The sequence below is a fragment of the Paroedura picta genome, chromosome 7 (genome assembly GCF_049243985.1).
Source record: "Paroedura picta isolate Pp20150507F chromosome 7, Ppicta_v3.0, whole genome shotgun sequence".
NCBI lineage: Eukaryota > Metazoa > Chordata > Lepidosauria > Squamata > Gekkonidae > Paroedura > Paroedura picta.
Genome location: NC_135375.1, coordinates 53833396 through 53851918, shown reverse-complemented (window position 1 = coordinate 53851918; position 18523 = coordinate 53833396). Strand labels below are relative to the sequence as shown.

Genomic DNA, 18523 nt, shown 5'->3' with positions numbered 1-18523 from the left:
TTAAAGGTTTGCATAACATAGGGTAGATGTGACTACAAAGTAATTTGGAACCATACTGATGCTGCTAATCAACAATTAAAACATAACCTGAAGAGCAGTTCTCATCAGCATACCCTTACTTGCCCTCAGATGCCAACCTATTCTTGAGAGTATGAGGTTAAACTGCAAATGAATTGAATGGTTTTCATTTTATATTAAAAGGTGTTCCTATTTACAAATTAGATTTTCAGAATATATATTTGCCTGGTGCTATAAATAACTGTGAACTACAATTAAAATTGATACAAAATATAAGAAAGCAGGTTTATATTGATGAGGAAGAGTTGGTTCTTATATGCCGCTTTTCTCTACCTGAAGGAAGTGGCTTACAGTCACCTTCGCTTTCCTCTCCCCACAACAGAAACCCTGTGAGGTGGGTGAGGCTGAGAGAGCCCTGATATCACTGCTCGGTCAGAACAGCTTTATCAGTGCCGTGGCGAGCCCAAGGTCACCCAGCTGGCTGCATGTGGGGGAGTGCAGAATCAAACCCGGTTTGCCAGATTAGAAGTCCGCACTCCTAACCACTACACCAAACTGCCTCTAGAATACTGATCTAGAATACTGTAGTTTGCAAATCAATCATGAAGGTCTAATGCAATTCTTCCTCAGTAGCACCATGGTATTGTATTTTGGCATATATTATTACAGAAGTAGGGGCAAAGCCTGTTGTATCCAGGAATACAAAAGGCATTAGAGCTTGGCAGTGGGAAGAGTAAGGGGAGGAGTTGTCCAGTTTGTAAGGTCATGGGGTTGAATGTGTGTGTTGTGTGGGAGGTTGTGGTGACATGGTGACAAATGAGGACACGAGTGTGGAGAGATAGGTGTCAAGAACCTGTGGTTTGGAATGTTCCTTGAGTGTGGGAGAGGACTGACCTTTGAGAATTGTGGCATAGTGGTTACAGATGAGTTTTCAAGAGCCATGTCCCCAGATATGTGAAGGGAAAATCGTACTGGAGACTCTTCTTAGGGGGAGATTTCAGTTTCTCCCAGTTCTGCGTTCATTTCCCTTCTTGTGTGAATTAGGCCACAGACACAGAAATATCCCCCTGCCCTAATCCACATGGAGTAGTCACAGTACACAGGTGTCCACCCTGCTTCTTCTGTCTCCATTTTTTTACTGTTGATAAAATATGTGTCCACATTCTTCTTTCAAAGTTGCTCAGAAGAAGACGAGCTGGATTTTTGTACCCTAAGGAATGTGGGGCTGTGAGAGGTCTGAGAGAACTAGAAATGGCCCGCGGTCACCCAGTGGGCCTCAGGTGTCTCAAAGCAGTTTCCAATCACCTTCACTTCCTCTCCCCATAGCAGACTCCCCGGGAGGGAGGTGTGGTAGAGAGCCTCACTTGGAAGATGCCAATCCTAAAAGGAGATATCTCTGTGCACAGCAGTCTTGACCTTAATCAGGTTTATGCATGAACCTACACCAATCTAGTAATCTTGCCTCCTTTCTGCAATGTTTTCTTGACCTGAAATAGGTTAGGGGGTGCTAGGTGGCTGCAGGGACATTACACAATTTTGAGGCCCCATTTCCAGACTTTGAGGAATATGTTCAGATCAGGGACAGTCAACCTCCAGGTGGGTCCCATAGATCTCCTGGAATTGCTGCTCATCCCCAGACTATAAAGATCAGCTTCCCAGGCATAAATGGCTGCTTTGGGGGGGGGGGGTTGACCCCGTAGCATTGTATCCCACTGAGGTTTAGGGATGCCAGCCTCCAGGTGGGGTCTGAGAATCCCCTGGAAGTACAGCTCATCTCTAGGGGAAAGTTTTCTCCCCTCACATACATCCCTTCAAATGGAATGCACGTGGCCTCAGATGCCCCTTGGGTAGTACAGTTTGTTGCTTGGCTGGTGATGCCTGCCCTTCTGAAGCCTGAGGCCTACTGCTGGCAACTGCAGTCCCTGTTGTTGTCCACAAGGCCAAGTCATTGCCTAATAAAAGTGGATCACCTAGTTTTCCCCAAGTCTCACTGTCTACTTTCCAGTAAAGCTAACTCCACTTGAAATTCTGGACCATTTATGCCTTTGAGTATAGGACATTCCTGACAAATACTTTCATTTAACAGGCCAAGCTTGAAATAAGTCACTTTCATTGCCATGTCTCTCCAGCCATTTACTTGTTCACTATTTACAGTTTCAGGCTGTAAATATCCTTTATTTAGATCTTCTTTATTTAGATCTTCCTGCACTTTCCAGACTCACAGGACTGATGCTGGCCTATCTGCCTGTCTGCACCCCAAAATACAAACAGTTGCTGGTAAGGGCTGGCCAAAGCCCATAGCCCAGAAGGGATACATCTGCACCACTTCTCTCCCCCCCCCCCAAGTCTACAAGCCTCCACCATCATCTCTAGATCGCTGCTCATCTCTAGATTATAATGATCAACTCTGCATGCAAAAATGGCTTCTTTGGAGGCTGGACTCTGAGGCATTGTACCATTTTGAAGTCCCACTTCCAACCCTTCAGGAATATTTCCAAACCAGGGGTAGCCAACCTCCAGGTGGAGCCTGGAGAGCTCGTGGAATTACAGCTTATCTACAGACTATAAAGATCAGCTCCCCAGGCAGAAAGGGCTGCTTTGGAGTTTAGACAGGAGTGTTGTGGAGAAGAAACATTTCAGGCCTCATACACAGGTTGTTGTGGAGTTGAAATACTTGAGGTCTACTGCAAAGTGTTGTTGTGCATATGTAACAGGAGACAAAAGAACCTCTGCAACTGCATCCAGTTTTATCTGCACAACAACCTTATGCAATAGGCCTCAAATCCGCAGAGAGTTGCAACGAAGAAATACACATGGCTTGGCTGTGTCTTCCCTCCAGCAGTGAGGCCAGCCACAGCACTATTTTAAGTGAGAAGGGGATTTTCTGTGGCCTTCCTGTCAACCAACTGTTAGGCAGAAGGAGAAAGCTTCCTCCGCGGCTCCTAATTCGCCCCTCTGAGTTTTTATCACAGACGGCGTCCGCCCCTTTCTCCTCCCAACTTGCCCTTAGCGCTTATTAATACCGCTCCTGCAGGAGCGGTTAATGAAGCACATCATTTTTACTGTATTTTAGCATAACTAAACTCAGATGCAACATACATTATTTTCATGGGTATTAAAATGTGCATAATTATCCACCATCAACTGACAAACATGCATCCTGCCTCCATTCATAAAATCAACAAAATTGTCTCTTTGCACAGTACAGAAGGATACATGGTTATCTCAAAACTTACAGAAGATTCTGCTGATTCCTGACAAGTCAATGATCCCTGCTACTATTGGGGAGACAACTGCAATGTATTGTCTTAAACAACGGATTTGTGCATCAGAGTGTTCACATTTAAAGAGTGTTTCCCATAAGCCATCAAGTCCTGGCATGTATGCTGCTTACTCATCTACAATACAAAAGAGGTTGGAATGCACATGCTGCCAGAGAAATGCTGCACTCAGGAGTTGCCATAGGAGAAAGGTTCAGCGTAACTAGCAATTGTTCCTTGGACATGGACCCCATTTGGGTCTGCCTGAAGGGGAAATGGGACCATGTGAAAGCTTTCAGCATCACACTAGTCATAGCAATGTCCATACATGGGTTTCAGGAGATTTTATTTAGTGAGAACATGTTTTGAAAGGGTCCATCGATTCAGAAAAGGAAGATTAGAGTAGATCACTGTTAGAACCATTCAAATTATAGGGATACAGAGAAAATCATTGGGATAATTGAGACACTTTCTGCAGGGTTTTAAAACACTATGTAGTTTTCCACCAATCTGCTGATGTGGCTAGTCTAGTTTATATTATCTCTTTTAAATTGCTATTTAACTGGATTCTTAAAGCCAATAAATTCCAGCCATTCAAAATATCCACATATGCTACACTTCTTTCTCCCATCCCTTTCCCCATATCGCTGATTCAAATGGTCTTTTGTCTCAAAGCTTCAGATCCACCAGACAATACCTCTCTTTAAACCAATAAATAATTGCATTTTTGGGTATCTTTCAATTTTACATGTTCTTCGTAATAGGAGAAAAAAATTAAATAGTTATCTCTTTTGTCAATTCTCACTGGAGCTGTATCAAGCAATATGAATGCACACTGGGGGGGGAGGGGACTTGCTAACATCAGAAAAGCTCTTTCCTAAAATAACGATCTTTCAGTTCTCTGTATTACACAACTTCCTTTTACGAAGGAACAGAGCATCTAATTTTTTAAAAAATATATATATACATGCCTTCCCCTTTCAAGCCGTTATTGCCTGTGAACAAGAAAGCCTTCCTGGTTACTAACACTTTGTAAAACATTTAGTTACAGCACAAAGCAACAAAATATGTTTAATGACAAGGCTTCTGTTGCAAAAATTTTCAGTAGAATGGGAAAAGCAGTTTTGATGCCTGTTTTCTCCCCTCCCATTTGAACAGTTCATAAACAAAAGTGAACACAAATTTCTCATCATCTCATGTTGCTGCAGAAGCTGCTTTGAAAGCAGTGCTAACTGTTTTGCAAAAACCAAAGTCTTTAAAAATGTCTGAAGTCATACCTTCTTTAGATTCCTCTGCTTCGGAACTCATGGTATCAGGCTAAATCTCTGGAGATCACAGCTGACGTGCACGTCTGAGAAGCAGCTAGTCAACTTCTCAAAAAAAAAAGAGAGGGGGGGGGGTTGGGACTATAAGAGGAAAAGTTTGGTGAAGTCAACGAATCACAGTTCAGTCCTGCTAAAAGATTCCACCCCTTTCTGAACGGCATCTGAGCAACTGTTGGAGAAAGAACACCTTTACAGGCACTCATTTTATTTGGCAGAAATGCCTTATTTTAGCCTTTGAAGTGGCAGAGTTTTACTTGTTACAGCCTGTTGAAAGCAGCCACCTCAAAATGAAAAGAAATTCAGGATGACGGCAACAGGAAAAAGATATTGTGTTTTAACATCCTATTAAGATGTGAGCAGGCAGTATGAGCCCATCTGCTTGCATGACATACTTTAAGCCTAAAATAGTATTTTCCATTTACCAGGAGTTAGCTGTGTAACAACTAAGACAAGACTGCTTTGCAAATAATGAAGAAAAAAAACATTAAACAAATTCTTTGTTTCTTTTCTATAATATTCCACTTATGGTCTTTTATTAGCCCTGGCAGCCCAATCCTGCCAGATCTTAGAAGCTAAACAAAGCTGACCCTGGAGGTCTCCTATTTGAATGGGAGACCTCCAAGGAGATGGATGAAGTTCCTTCAAGAAACACCAGGGGTCATGACACAGAGACAGGCAATGACGAACCACCTCCAGACATCCCTTGCCTTGCTGCCAGACAGTCCTCAGCTCTCCTGGCTACTCTGCACATGCCATTTGAAAAATAGCATGTGAATAGCATTTTAAAAAATGTCACTGTTATCTGTGCAGCAGTAAGCTTGTTGAAAGCAGATACTTTGGCCACCTCATGAGAAGGAAGGACTCCCTCGAGAAGAGCCTAATGCTGGGAGCGATTGAGGGCAAAAGAAGAAGGGGACGACAGAGAATGAGGTGGCTGGATGGAGTCACTGAAGCAGTAGGTGCAAACTTAAATGGACTCCGGGGAATGGTAGAGGACAGGAAGGCCTGGAGGATCATTGCCCATGGGGTCGCGATGGGTCGGACACGACTTTGCACCTAACAACAACAACAAAGCTTGTTGAAGCTCATAAGCTCGGTTAATACTTGGATGGTAGTCTACCAAGGTAGATCAGGATTGTTATGTGAATGAACACAATGGCAAACTGCCTTTGCTCATCTCTTGCTTGGAAAAATCCAGGTCAAGTTGGTTCTAACTTTTAAGGTTGTGCGTAGTCTGGGACCTGCATATCTGAGGAACCGCCTTTCCCATTATGCCTCCAGAAGAACACTATGATCTTCAAATGCCAACATGTTGGTAGTTCCTGGCCCCAAAGAAGTGCATCTGGCCTTAGTCCAGTTGCCAGCTGAGATCCGGGCCGTGAAAAAATGACTCAAATTCCACAAGGACTGCAAAATTGTACTATTCCACCCGGCTTATGGCTGAGGTAAATAAAAGTAAATAAAAGTAAATTAAATCAGCCACTTTCCCTCTTGAGACCAAAATCCCACCATTGAACACATGGAGAAATAGAGGTAAAATCGAGTATTACAGCATATTTATTGTTTTATTGTTTTTATTATTTAAAATGTTGTAAAAACTGCTGCAAGGCGATGTATAAATTTAATAATAATAAAAACCCATTGATGTACTGTCAAAATCTTGTTGCAACTTGACAGCACTTTATTATTTAGTAGCAGAAAAGACAATTATATCCCTAAATACAACAGGCACTAGGCCACTACCCCCCTCATGCCCCGGGCAGGCCAGCGAAGGCCTGGAGAGGCCACGGTGGCCCTTTTTAGTGCAGGGGGGAGGCACTGGTGGGCAGTCCGCTCCTCCTTCTGCCATCCTGGCAGCTCTACCAAGACATGGCAAGGCCACAGCTGGAGCTGCTCAGGGTAGCAGGAGTCCTGGCAGGGGCTCCCACCCCCCACCTGCGCACAGTCCCAGGCCCTCCGCCCTCCCTTCCAGCTCCACTTTACCATGCTGGAACTTCTTCTAAATGGAAGAAGTTGGAGGGGGATGCAACCAGGGGTGGGACATCCTTTCTGATTGGTCATTTGTTGGATGGATGGCCAATCAGAAATGGGACAGATAGGACAGCCAACCTGATTGGTGGTTAGGTGGTGAGTCCCAGCTCCTCCCAGCACCCCTTACTGGCTTTATTAATGGTTATAGATTATTAGTGCATCTTTTACATTTAATGCCTGTGAAACTATGAAACTCAAGCCTTACTGTTATCTGCTTTCATAAGTGTGACACATTTTGCCACCCCCATTCCACAAAGGGTATAACAGATCCCTCTGATTTTTCTCCTTCCTCTCCGTTGAATAGTAATGGGAGATTAACACTGAAGGAAGAAGTTGGCCACCCTATTCCAGAAGAGTAGTCACAGTGCTGCAACTTCTTACATAGCATATATCACAATTGACTTCTATTGTATTTAGAAAGCTAGGAAAATATGTATGGCATAAGCTTTCATGAGCCAAAGCCCATGAGTGTGCTTGAAACTATATGAAGATCTAGAATACAAAATTCTGCATTATATTTAATTTTTAAGATGCCAGATGACATTGGCTTTTAAAATGGTAACATCTCTGACTTACGCTATGTTGCAGGTGGAGTCACCAGTTCTGACAAATGTTGCCTATACATCACAGTTATTCAATGTGATATCTAACAGTATTTTCCTTTGTATCCACCAAACTTTTCAGGAAGTGGATGGGGCTATTATAAGCCAGCTCATGTTACCGGTGGTCTCCATTCAAACAAAAGTAGAAAACTGCAATAGAGACATAGCCACTGAAGGATAAGGATGACTGGTAAATATCTGTTTTTTCCTTAGTGTGTGTGTCCATTCTTTCTTCAGGTTTGACTTACTGATACTACAAAGCAGTGAGGAAACTTTGCTCTAGTCTTCAAGTCCAAGGATTATTCCATGAGAGAAAGTAAGTGTTCAGGAGCAGAAGACCATCTATTATTTCTCCAGGCTTTCTGTCCTCTCAGTGGCTCTGAATAAGGCAGTTTCATGAATTTGGCTATTATTCAATCCTGTGGCTATTATTCAATTCTGTCACAAAGGGAGAAAAGAAGTATTGTTTTTGTTTCCACTTCCTTCTGGAGCCGTTTTGATTTAGCTGCACCTCTTGAGGCCGCCATTTTAGGATGGTGCTCACCAACCCCACTTAAAATTCAAAAGTTGCCCATAGACTTGAAATAATTATGGATACCTGCTCTGCATGATCCCTACTGGGTTCAAAGCCCACCTAACAGCAAAGCATCTAGGAACTGCCAACTTTTCAAACTGTGTCTTCACTTGGTTTCAGTTTTTAATTAGCACCAGTTTTATGATGGGGGATGTAAGCTGTCTGTAAACCAAGACTTCTAGAACCTGTTAAAGCATTCACATGCATCAGGATTATATCACCAGTTTTAAAGCAGATGCATTGTCTGCCAGTTTGTTTCAAAGTCCATTTCAAGGTACGGATTATAACCTTTAATGACTTCCACATATAGGACAAATGTATCTGAAGGACTATTTCCTCACATATGTTACCATGTGCCAACTGTAGTCCTCAGGCTGCCAGCTACTAGCTTTTCCCCTACAGACTGTATCCCACCTAGCACCAACTATAAACTATTTCTTTACTACTATTAGTTCTCACTCTGTGGAAGAGGTTCCCTGAAGTGGCAACTGGGTGCTATTTTCAAAAGCTTTCAGAAGATCCTTCTAGGCCCATCTTATTTCCCAGGGCTTCCGATGGGATGGTATGAATATTTTGGAGGGAAAGGGTTATTTGGAGTTTTATTTTGTTGGTTTTAAATTGTGACATTTTTTCATGGTAATTTGTAAGTCGCAAGGAAAGAGGAGATATAAATATGTTAATAAATAAATAGATGTACCCACCTACAAAACCTATTATTTCCAGATGAAACTATTCTTTGTATTCTAACAATTTACTAATCTGTTTTATTAATCTGATCCTTTCATCTCACCCTGCTGAAAGTATAAGGTGTGAATCCCAGTACCACTTGGATATGAATCCTTATGTGAAGCATACCCTACAGTAAATCAGATTCTGGAATCTTACATTTCCATGAATACCTTCAGTTGCTTATATCCTGTAATAGATTTTAAGGTACCATAACATGATTTCATAAATTCCAGCTTGGTTTTTCTCTGTGGAAGTCATTTTACCCTGTGACTTATTACTCTGCTCTGGATTACAATGACTGCTTTGTGAAGAATACAGGATTCAACACTAATATCTGTTGCATTGACCATTCCCTGTTACATGATTAACACTCCCACTTCTCTCTACTGTAAGATTCTCTGTGTTTTATGATTAACAGGCCCACTTCCTTTCCTGGCAGTTCCTACTTATCTTAGGGAAGCTTTTAAGAGTTAGTCTCTTATTAGAGTCATCTGTCACTGCTGGTAGTGGAACAATGTCCGCAGGAACACATTCCATTTCATGCTCTCTGACCAGGCTTTGGAAAAGGGTGCTTTGATAGTCTGAATGCATAGGTATCATTTTTCAGCCCATTTCCCTTGCTTATCTATACTTGTAAAAAATCAAGATTTCTTTCAAAGTATTTGCACCATATTTCTGCAATTGATTTGATTGCCACAGGAAGTTGATCTACAGTTTAGTTCTGATTTGTCTGCAATTTAAAATGCTTGCAACATTCTAACATTCCTTTTAAAACCTTCATATTCTGAAAGCCCACTATCAGCAACTTGGGGTTCCTTATCACATGATCAAAAACCAACTTCTACTATGGTTTCAGGTTCTGGGGATTACAAGAATCCTGGGTGTAGTCTGCACGGGGCTTTTTACCCACTCTCAGATAGACTAAATAATCCCTGCAGTCTACACTGAATTCAATTTCCATTTTGATTTTGGGCGCTTTAGATTTCCCCTCTGCAACATGCATGATTGATTCGTGGTGACCCTACCTTTCCCCAGCGATATCCTAAAGTGGATATAAGCCTCGATATTTCAAAAACTGCCATAAGTAAAAGTGTAGATGTCTCCTTTTTGCGAATTAACTCACTGCTCCATGCCTTGGAGCAAAGCAGTCTTCCCTGATTGGCCAGGGTGCCAGTTCAAAATCTTCCTGGTTCCCAGTTGCAAGGCTTGTCTTAAAGTGACTGCACTCCAGAAACACTAACTTCTCTCAGGAGAGATATGCATCTTGGATTTATTCCCCCCTCCTCTGCTGCCTCCAATCCTCTCCCACTCCTTCAATAAAAGAAGAAGAACAGTTGACTCTTATATGCCGTTTTTCTCTACACGAAGGAGTCTCAAAGTGGCTTACAGTCACCTTTCCTTTCCTGTCATCAGCAGTACGCCGAGAGTGGTGGGTAAGAAATATTATTATTATTAATAATGATTTAAAATTGTTATGTGATTGGCATATACATATATAGTCTTCTGTAAAGGTCCTCAGTAAGGTATGACTTTTAGATCTCCAAGATTGCTAGCTTCAAGTGCAATCCAGTCTCAAATTAACATGAAATATAAGATTGTTTTGAACTAACTCCAACTTTCATTCTGTTGTTTCAGTCTTCAAAGCAGAGATTCTATTACATTGTATCTTCTTGCATATTCCTTTTCCTTTTCTATAATTTAGAAAGATTTGGGAATGGGTGGAAGCAGCCTAATACAATACTACAGAACATAGTAGCAGCCATTGGCAGTTCAACCACTTTTGCTACTAAATATGCAAACCTCATAGCCATCAAGTTAGTTCAACAATCTGTACATGTTGATTCTATGTATACTAGGAACTCCACAGGTAATGTAGTGGACCGCTAAAGGACCCAAAGATAGCCCCTGGGAATTAAAACATTTCTGGATTAATATTTCTGGCTTAAAGGATGAGAGGTTCCGGAGTTGGTGAGACATAATTTAGCCCTCGTTTTGGGGACAGATATTATTTATTATTATTTATTTATTGAATTTCTAGACTGCCACTCCTAGCCAGGCCAGCAGGCCCTGTCCAGGATAAAAACTCAGGGCCCAATCAGGAGCCGCGAAGCGGCTCCTGATTGGGGCCTCTGAGTGTCCATCCAGGGCCAAGCAGCCAATGGGGAGACGTGCAAAGTGCCTTCCTATTGGTCCTTCACCAGGACAGACCAAAATTCCATTCACCCAGCCCAGTCTGGCTGCCAGTCTGCTCCTGACCACCAAAGGGAGAGGAGGTCAGTAGGGCTGCCAAGGGGGATGAGAACACAGGCTGCGCCAGCCCTTTTTGCCCCAAGGCTGTCCTAACTGTCGTGTCCAACTGTAAATTGCCTCAGATCCCTGACAGAGCTGGCAGGAGGCTGCAGAGTGCTCCCCCTCCCTCCCTTCAGGCCTGCTGGGAAGGAGCCTCTAACAGCCCCTGACTGAGGGGAGGGAGGCCTTTCCAAGAGCAATGCAGGGGAACCTGAGGGCATTCCTTTTGAGGGGGGGGGGACTTTCCCCTTCTGCTGAACAGTTGGCTGACAGGGAGGCCACAGAAAAGCCCCTTCTCACTTAAAATACTGCTCTGCCCGGAGGTTAGACACAGCCAAGTCATGTGTCTTTCTTCTTTGCAACTCTCTGCAGTTTTGAGGCCACTGCACAGTGTTATTCTGCAGAGGAAACTGGCTCTTTTGTCTCCTGTTTAATCTGCACAACAACCCTGTGCAGTAGGCCTCAAGTCTTTCAACAACCTGTGTGGGAAGCCTTAAATGTTTCTTCTCTACCACAACCCTGTCCAAAGTAGCCGTTTCTGCCTGGGGAGCTGATCTTTATACTCTGCAGGTGAGCTGTAATTCCAGGAGCTCTCCAGGCCACACCTGTAGCTTGGCTACTCCTGGGTTGGAAATATTCCTGGAGGTTTGGAGGTGGGACTTCAAAATCATACAATGCCTCAGAGTCCAGCCTTCAAATGAGCCATTTTTGCCTGCAGTTGGTAGGGAGTGGTGCAGGAGTGTCCCTCCTGGCCTATGGGTATATGGCCAGCCCTTACCAGCAACTGTTTGTATTCTGGGGCACAGACAGGCAGACCAGCATCAGTCCTGTGAGTCTGGAAAGTGCAGGAAGATCTAAATAAATATTTACAGCCTGAAACTGTAAATAGAGAACAAGTAAATGGCAAACCACCCCGTATTGAGTCTGCCATGAAAACGCTAGAGGGCGTCACCCCAAGGGTCAGACATGACTCCGTACTTGCACAGGGGATACCTTTACCTTTAAATGTCTGGAGACACATAGTAACTGAAATAGTAACTGGCAAATAACCTTGGCCTGGCAAATAAAAAAACAGTATAAAAAACCTTACTAAGGTCAAGACTGCTGTGCACAAAGAGTCTTCCTCTTAGGGTTGCCAGCTTCCCTGTGAGGCTTGCTACCCCACCTCCCTCATGTGGAGTCTGCTATGGGGAGAGAAAGGGAAGATGATTGGAAAATGCTTTGAGACACCTTAGGCCTGCTGGGTCACTGCGGCCCATTCCCAGTTCTCTCAGATCTCTCACAACCCCACATACCTCACAGGTTGACTATTGTGGAGAGACGAATGGAAAAGGTGTTTGTAAACTGCTTTGAGACTCCTTTGGGTAGAAAACAACAGGGTACAAAAATCCGTTCTTCTAAGGAGCAACCATGAAAGAAGCATGTGGGCACATAACATTTTACCAACAGTGAAATATATGGGAGACAGAAGGAACAGGGTGGACACCTGTGTACTGTGACTACCCTATGTGTATTAGGGCAGAGGGGCATTTTGGTGAATGTGGCCTAATTCACACAAGAAGGGAAATGACGCAGAACTGGGGGGAAATTGGCTGCCATGTAATCTCCCCCTAAGAAGAGTCTCCAGTCTGATTTTCCCTTCACATATCTGAGGACATGGCTCTGGAAAGCTCATCTGTAACCACTATGCCACAATTCCCAAAGGTCAGTCCTCTCCCACAATCAACAAACATTCCAAACCGCAAGTTCTTGACACCCATATCTCCACACCCATGCCCTCATTTGCCACCATGCCACCACAACCTCCCACACAACACACACATTCAACCCCATGCCCTTACAGACTGGACAACTCCTCCCCTTCCTCTTCCTACTGCCAAGCTCTAGCACCCGTTATATTCTTGGAGACAATGGGCTTTGCCCCTAGTAAAAATATAAAAGCATTAAAACCCCTAATTCAAGTCATCGATGGCAGCAACAACAAACCTGTTCTTTCCCATGAAACCCTCAACCCTCAATATGAGTTAAGATGTCCAACCATAAAGAAATTGCAGCCTAAAGAAAATCCATGTAAATATAATTGATCAAAAATTAGCCTGAAATTAGTGGTAATTTACCATTTATGCTGAAAGAAAATTACATCACTGTGGAGAAACAGGCTTTTTGATACTACCGTTTATTATGTTGATATCATACACCAGCACTACAGGATCTTTTTAAATTTATATTGTATTGCACTGTACTTTCCTATCTGTTGGAATACTAATGGAAGCAGGAGCAGCAGGAAGTTGGGAATCTTGGGATGTGGAACAGGAGGATACATCACTTCCATCATTGCTGTTACAATCCTCCCTTCAGAGTTTCATGTTGCAGCTTAGGCACGCACACTGAAAACTATTAAGCAACAGTTCAGAGCCCTATAGATATGGATGGAGCAAGGGAAGTGGGCTCCAAGCCCCCACCCCATGTGCTGGGTAGGGGGAGGCTGTACTTGTTGTACTTGTCTCCAGTCTGATTTTTGGCTGTACTGGTCACTCACAATCACTTGGCACAGGGGAAAGTGATGTAATTCTCCCACAGCCATGAGCACCACCCCTTCTGCACTTTCTTATGGCACTGAACACCTGAATCAAAGCAGAGAGGCAGGGAAGCAGGCAGACAGGAACAGATGGACTGCTCCCTCAAGGAGAAGTAGGTCAGTAGCAGGAGAGCAGTGGTCAGTAAAGTCAGTGAGTAAAGACAAACACCAAAAGGAGACCTGTGTGGGTGGCTGTGAGGATAAAATAGCAAAGTACTAAGTTGAAGCCCCCTCCAAATCAGCACCAAAATATCCCTCTTCTTTCTGCAACCCAAAGAGTTTGTGGGGGGAGGGGGTTGAAATAAAATGAAATAAAAAGGAAGAGAAACCACCAAGGAAGCAGCTTACAAGAAAATCCCGCTAAACAAAAATGCTTGCTATGCAAAGGAGAAATTAAGTCCTGATTTTTCCACCCTTTGCAGTAAGCAAACAAACAAACAGTGAATTACAGCATAGAAGAACCCAGGGCAAAGCAAAGCCCCAGACCCCTGACTAAGTAAGCAAGCTAAGCAATCTCCACCACCATGCCCAGAAGCAAAGCTTTTTTGCGAGTACACCTTCTCCATTTAAAATCACAATGCCGACTAAGGGAACACGTGCTTGCCCTACACATATTGTGATAAATGAGAACTCTGTTCTTGGCAAGCAGCAGTGCCTGTCAAGCTTTGGAGTGTCCCTATTTGTGTTTATAAGGCTAGAAAACATCCCCACCATTTCCTACCATTTTCACACCAGAAGTTTTCCCCGGTGGGTTTCATTTACCAAGCTGCATACAAAAACTCAGACATACAAAAACGGTAGTAAGACTAGAATTGGCCAAGAAATGGAAAACACAAGAACTACCCTCGATAGAAGACTGGCTGAATAAATTAGCTGACTTTGCCAAGATGGCTAAACTGACACTGATAGTCAACGGAAGAACAGAAGAGGCCTTTCAAGAACAATGGGGCCCTTACCTGAACTATTTAAGAAAATAATTTAAAAGGGAATTGAAACAGGGAACTAAGTGTATTAAATGAAGAGCATAACCTTTCTTTTTTCTGTATTAACAATGTAGATTACTTGTATTCTATTATCTTTAATCCTGGAAAATAAAAATAAAAATCATTAAAAAAAAAACCTCAGAGACTTATTTGGAGACCATATGACTAATGAACATTGCCTCCCGAGCCACAATCCTGCCAGGATTTGGAATGGGTTTTGATTCATCACATAGTCCATGCCCATCCCTAACTATTTTAGACTAGCCTAAGGGGTCTGTCTCTCTCTCATCATCCAGTAGAATCTTTAGCAACTTGTTGTTCCTTTGAATGCGATCCTTCTCTCAGTGTGATATTTAAAAAGTGTATTTCAAACGTCTGTTCCACTTCAAAAGTTTTTCTTCCCTGTGAAGTGGTAAGATCTTGATTGAAAAAAGTTTGTGTCATTATTTAAGACCCCTCTCTATGGATAATTATGGGCTGAAGGGCTCTGATTAAAAAGGTGAGAACTATGCAAAATAATTGTCTACTTAGCTTATATCCATTAAACATTATGTAGCACTAGGGGGCAGAATATCATTAATAAATGATGTCTTTTCATGTAACTGTCTTTGCCAAATAAGTTAGCTGGTTACTAAGAATGCCTGTAATGTGAGCTTGCAAACATTCTTTTCCCCAAAAGAAGAGGGTGTTAATGTACCAATGTTACTTCTATAAGTTGTTTTCAATATTGTGGGTCTAATATATTTTCACAGTTCTTGAGCATATAATATAAAACATTTAATTAGTCCACACAATCACATCAATCTGTAACAACTGAAAAGCTATGATTTATTTAAAAACTTAGCACAACCTCTTTAAACACACAAAAGTGCAATATTATGAACATGAAAAACCAAGCACTATTTAGAACAGTGGTTCTTAACATTTTCAGTAAGGTGACCCACAAGTCCAAATGTTAGTTAATTTTTAATGTTGTTTAACTGTGATTTTATTTCCGATGTAAACCACTGTGAGCTGGCAGGGGCATCCGTGGAATGCAGCAGTTGTGTGGACAAGTGCCCTGTCCTCCAGGTCACAAATTTGCTTTCATTGGGGCTGTTCATTAGATGACCACAGCCTGTCAGACTACATCTGACCGATTCCCTAGAAAAAAGCATTAGGGTTGCTGGTAATTCCTAGAATATTTGTGGGAAGCGCTAGATGTATTGTGGTATCACACAATGCCATCACTTCCAGTTGCTCTAGCAACCTGTACAGACTTTATAGTAAAGTTACAGAGATTTGGGGGATTGCTAGAGCATAACAGCAACACATGACATCACTTCTGGTTGTACAACAGTACTCCCATAATTTCTCCCATGGCTGTTCCAGTGAGTGAGGGGTAAGATCTCTCCTCCTATAATGGTAGACCTAGTCCCCCTAGGAAGTATGCTGCTGAACCTGACAGTCAGGCATCACAGACCCACAGAACGCCTATAAAATTTGAATCTCTATTTCCATATTATGAATTTCAAAAACTTTATTACATCCATCATAGGCGGCCAAGTGTACACCAAATACAAGTTGCTGTTTGGCAGGCAGACTTGATAAGTTAAAATTGTAACTTTAAAAGATAATTTGGAGCTCTTACTGTTTATGAAATTTCATCCTGGGAATCAAAACTGCTATAAGGCTAGAAAGGGGACCATCCTGTCCTGAGTGAAACATAAAGAGTGTCACTGCCATGGACAGAAAAGTTGGCAGATATACAAGGAGAGCAAAGCTGTAGTTCTGTACATATACTGTTTAAGTGTACAAAGCAGTAAAATCCAAAACAGAGAGTATGATTACCCACCACCACCAGCTCATTTGGAAAGTATGCAACTACTGCATTTCTGTTGGTATCAGTGGATGATGTTCATCCCTCAGTCACAAACAGCCAGACTGAAGTAACCTCTATATTGCTTGCATTTCCCAATATAGTGCTCTGTAGAAACTATTATCTGGCACTGTGTCAACTGATTCTTGGTGGTGGAAAAACAATATCAGCAACATAAATAAATAATCTATGCATGAATAAATAGGCTTAAAAACAGGGAGAGTATGTAGTTAAAGAGATGTGGAGCAGATTCAGATGGGTAGCTGTGTAGGTGATGAATACAAAGATCAACTTTATTTTAAAGCAAAGGTTCCCGGCACACTAAATACAGCACTTACATTTCCCCCTTTTATTCTGTGTAGTGCAATCATAAGACATTTAATTATCCACATTTCTGTCTCAACAATTAGTTGTGTGTATCTTATTGAACTTATTAGTATTTTAGTAACTGAATTAAAATATTTTGTGTTTTTAAAACTGAGTTTTCTAATAATTTTACTTCCATCTCCATTAAAAACTTGCCAACTTAAAAAAAAAGAAATCTGATACACACATGGTTGCTGTTAAACATAAAGATATACATTGCCAAAGTGAAAACAGATTCATGAGGGGGGGCCAGGAGAACACACTCAGTTTCATTTAGTCTACTTGCCCAAATCAATCAATTCATTCCAGCGGAAAGCGAAGTATTTTTTTTTAAGTTATTTGCACTCATTTCCTTCTATCACAAGTCTTTGTCAATTCCCACTTGGTCTTTTAGCATTTTAACCAATAACCTGCCAAAACATATGAAGTAGTGTATTGTCCCAGAAATACCCAGACTACAAACATTTAAGTATATGATACTTGTCTCACAAACACTAACTCAAGAGCAATGCAGGAAGTCTCAAAGTTCAATGGATGCCTGCTTTATTCATGAGGAGCTTCCTGAACAACTTACCAGTCAGAAAGAGAGATGAAGACCTTTAGCCAAGTATTTGACCAATTACTTTGATTCAAACATAACCCCTTAATTACTGTGAATCAAACTTAGCCTTTTTATTATCAGGACTACACATAATTTATTGACTCTTGCCAAACAGACTCTTCACTCCTGCTACCTTCATTCTGTTGTCTTCCAGTTACCCCGATTACAAACCTGCTCTTGATGTTCTGCAGAAACTGTTTTTAGACTACACAAGCAGAGCGGGGGATGACCAGCTGCGCAGGAAAATCCCATCTATCCTGCCTCCCACTAAGTTATTCACAGTTTGAAGAAATATCTGCAGCCTGCCTGCAGTCCCACTATGAGTTTTTAAAATTCACAGGTAGATGCTATATATATATATATACTAGTAATCATGACCAATACAGTGGGCGCGAGGTACTTGCAGTCTTGCGGGTGCTCCGTGGCGGCGGGCTGTCAGCGGGGGCTCCCTCGGGTGGCGGGGCCTCCCCCGGGCGGCGGTCTGGCGGCGGCGGCTCCCTCAGACGGCAGCCCGACGTGGCGAGAGGCGCTTTGTGCCTCTCACTGCGTCAAGCCGCCGGCAAAGGAGCAACTGCGAGCCGCGCACAGCGCGGCTCGCAGTTGCTGGGGCTGGGAATCGGAGGGACCTATCGGCAGGCGCTTTGCGCCTGCCGATTGGTCCCTCTGATTGTCTGTCTGGAGGAAGGGTCCAATCCAGACCCTTCCTCATCCTGGACACATCCCGCCCCAGAACTCCTTACCACATTATTTAGTCCGCGGCACCCGCAGTGCTGCAGGGATAATGTATCCCACACTTGCATGAGGAAAATGCACTCACAGTGATAGATCTTTCTCCAGTATCTCCTTCCCATAACAGCTTTCTGCATTTAAAAATGTACCACGGAGTGAGTCACAGGGACCTCCTCATACAAAAAGCCACCAGATGTGAAGAGGCTGTAGTGAGGATTAGGAAGTATATACTTCACTCTTGCAACAGGGAGGCTCATGTTCTGCTGTGCTTTCTCCAATATGGAGAATCAAATATCACAATGGAATCAGATATTGAGGGGCCCACTAGAACTCTGTGGGTGTAATCAAATTGGTGGCCCCTGGCCCAAGAGAGGTGTGTCTGGCCTTAACCAGCAGCAGGGACTTCTCAATCCTGACCTTGACCTGGTGGAAGAACTGAGGGCTCGGCAGAGAGATGAAAGCATAAGTTTTCTCAGTTCCACAGGGCCTGAAAGACAGAGTTCTTCCACTAGGCATTTGGTTGAGGTCAGAGTGATTAAGAGCTGGGCCCTCCTTTGCTCAACCACACAACCATACGATT

General features: G+C 42.8%; 1 protein-coding gene across 3 annotated transcripts in view; it reads right to left on the bottom strand.

Annotated features, from left to right (window-relative positions):
- TNFAIP8 (TNF alpha induced protein 8) overlaps positions 1 to 18523 on the bottom strand; it is a 40889-nt gene that overhangs the window by 13760 nt on the left and 8606 nt on the right. Inside the window, exon 1 of one of the 3 annotated variants that reach the window (XM_077344370.1) lies at positions 4556 to 4680. The exons of the other annotated variants lie outside the window; for them this stretch is intronic. Coding sequence (XP_077200485.1) covers positions 4556 to 4586 — 31 coding nt within the window. The 5' untranslated portion in view covers positions 4587 to 4680. Of the gene's footprint in view, positions 1 to 4555; positions 4681 to 18523 lie in introns of those variants that run through there. 3 annotated transcript variants of the gene reach the window in all.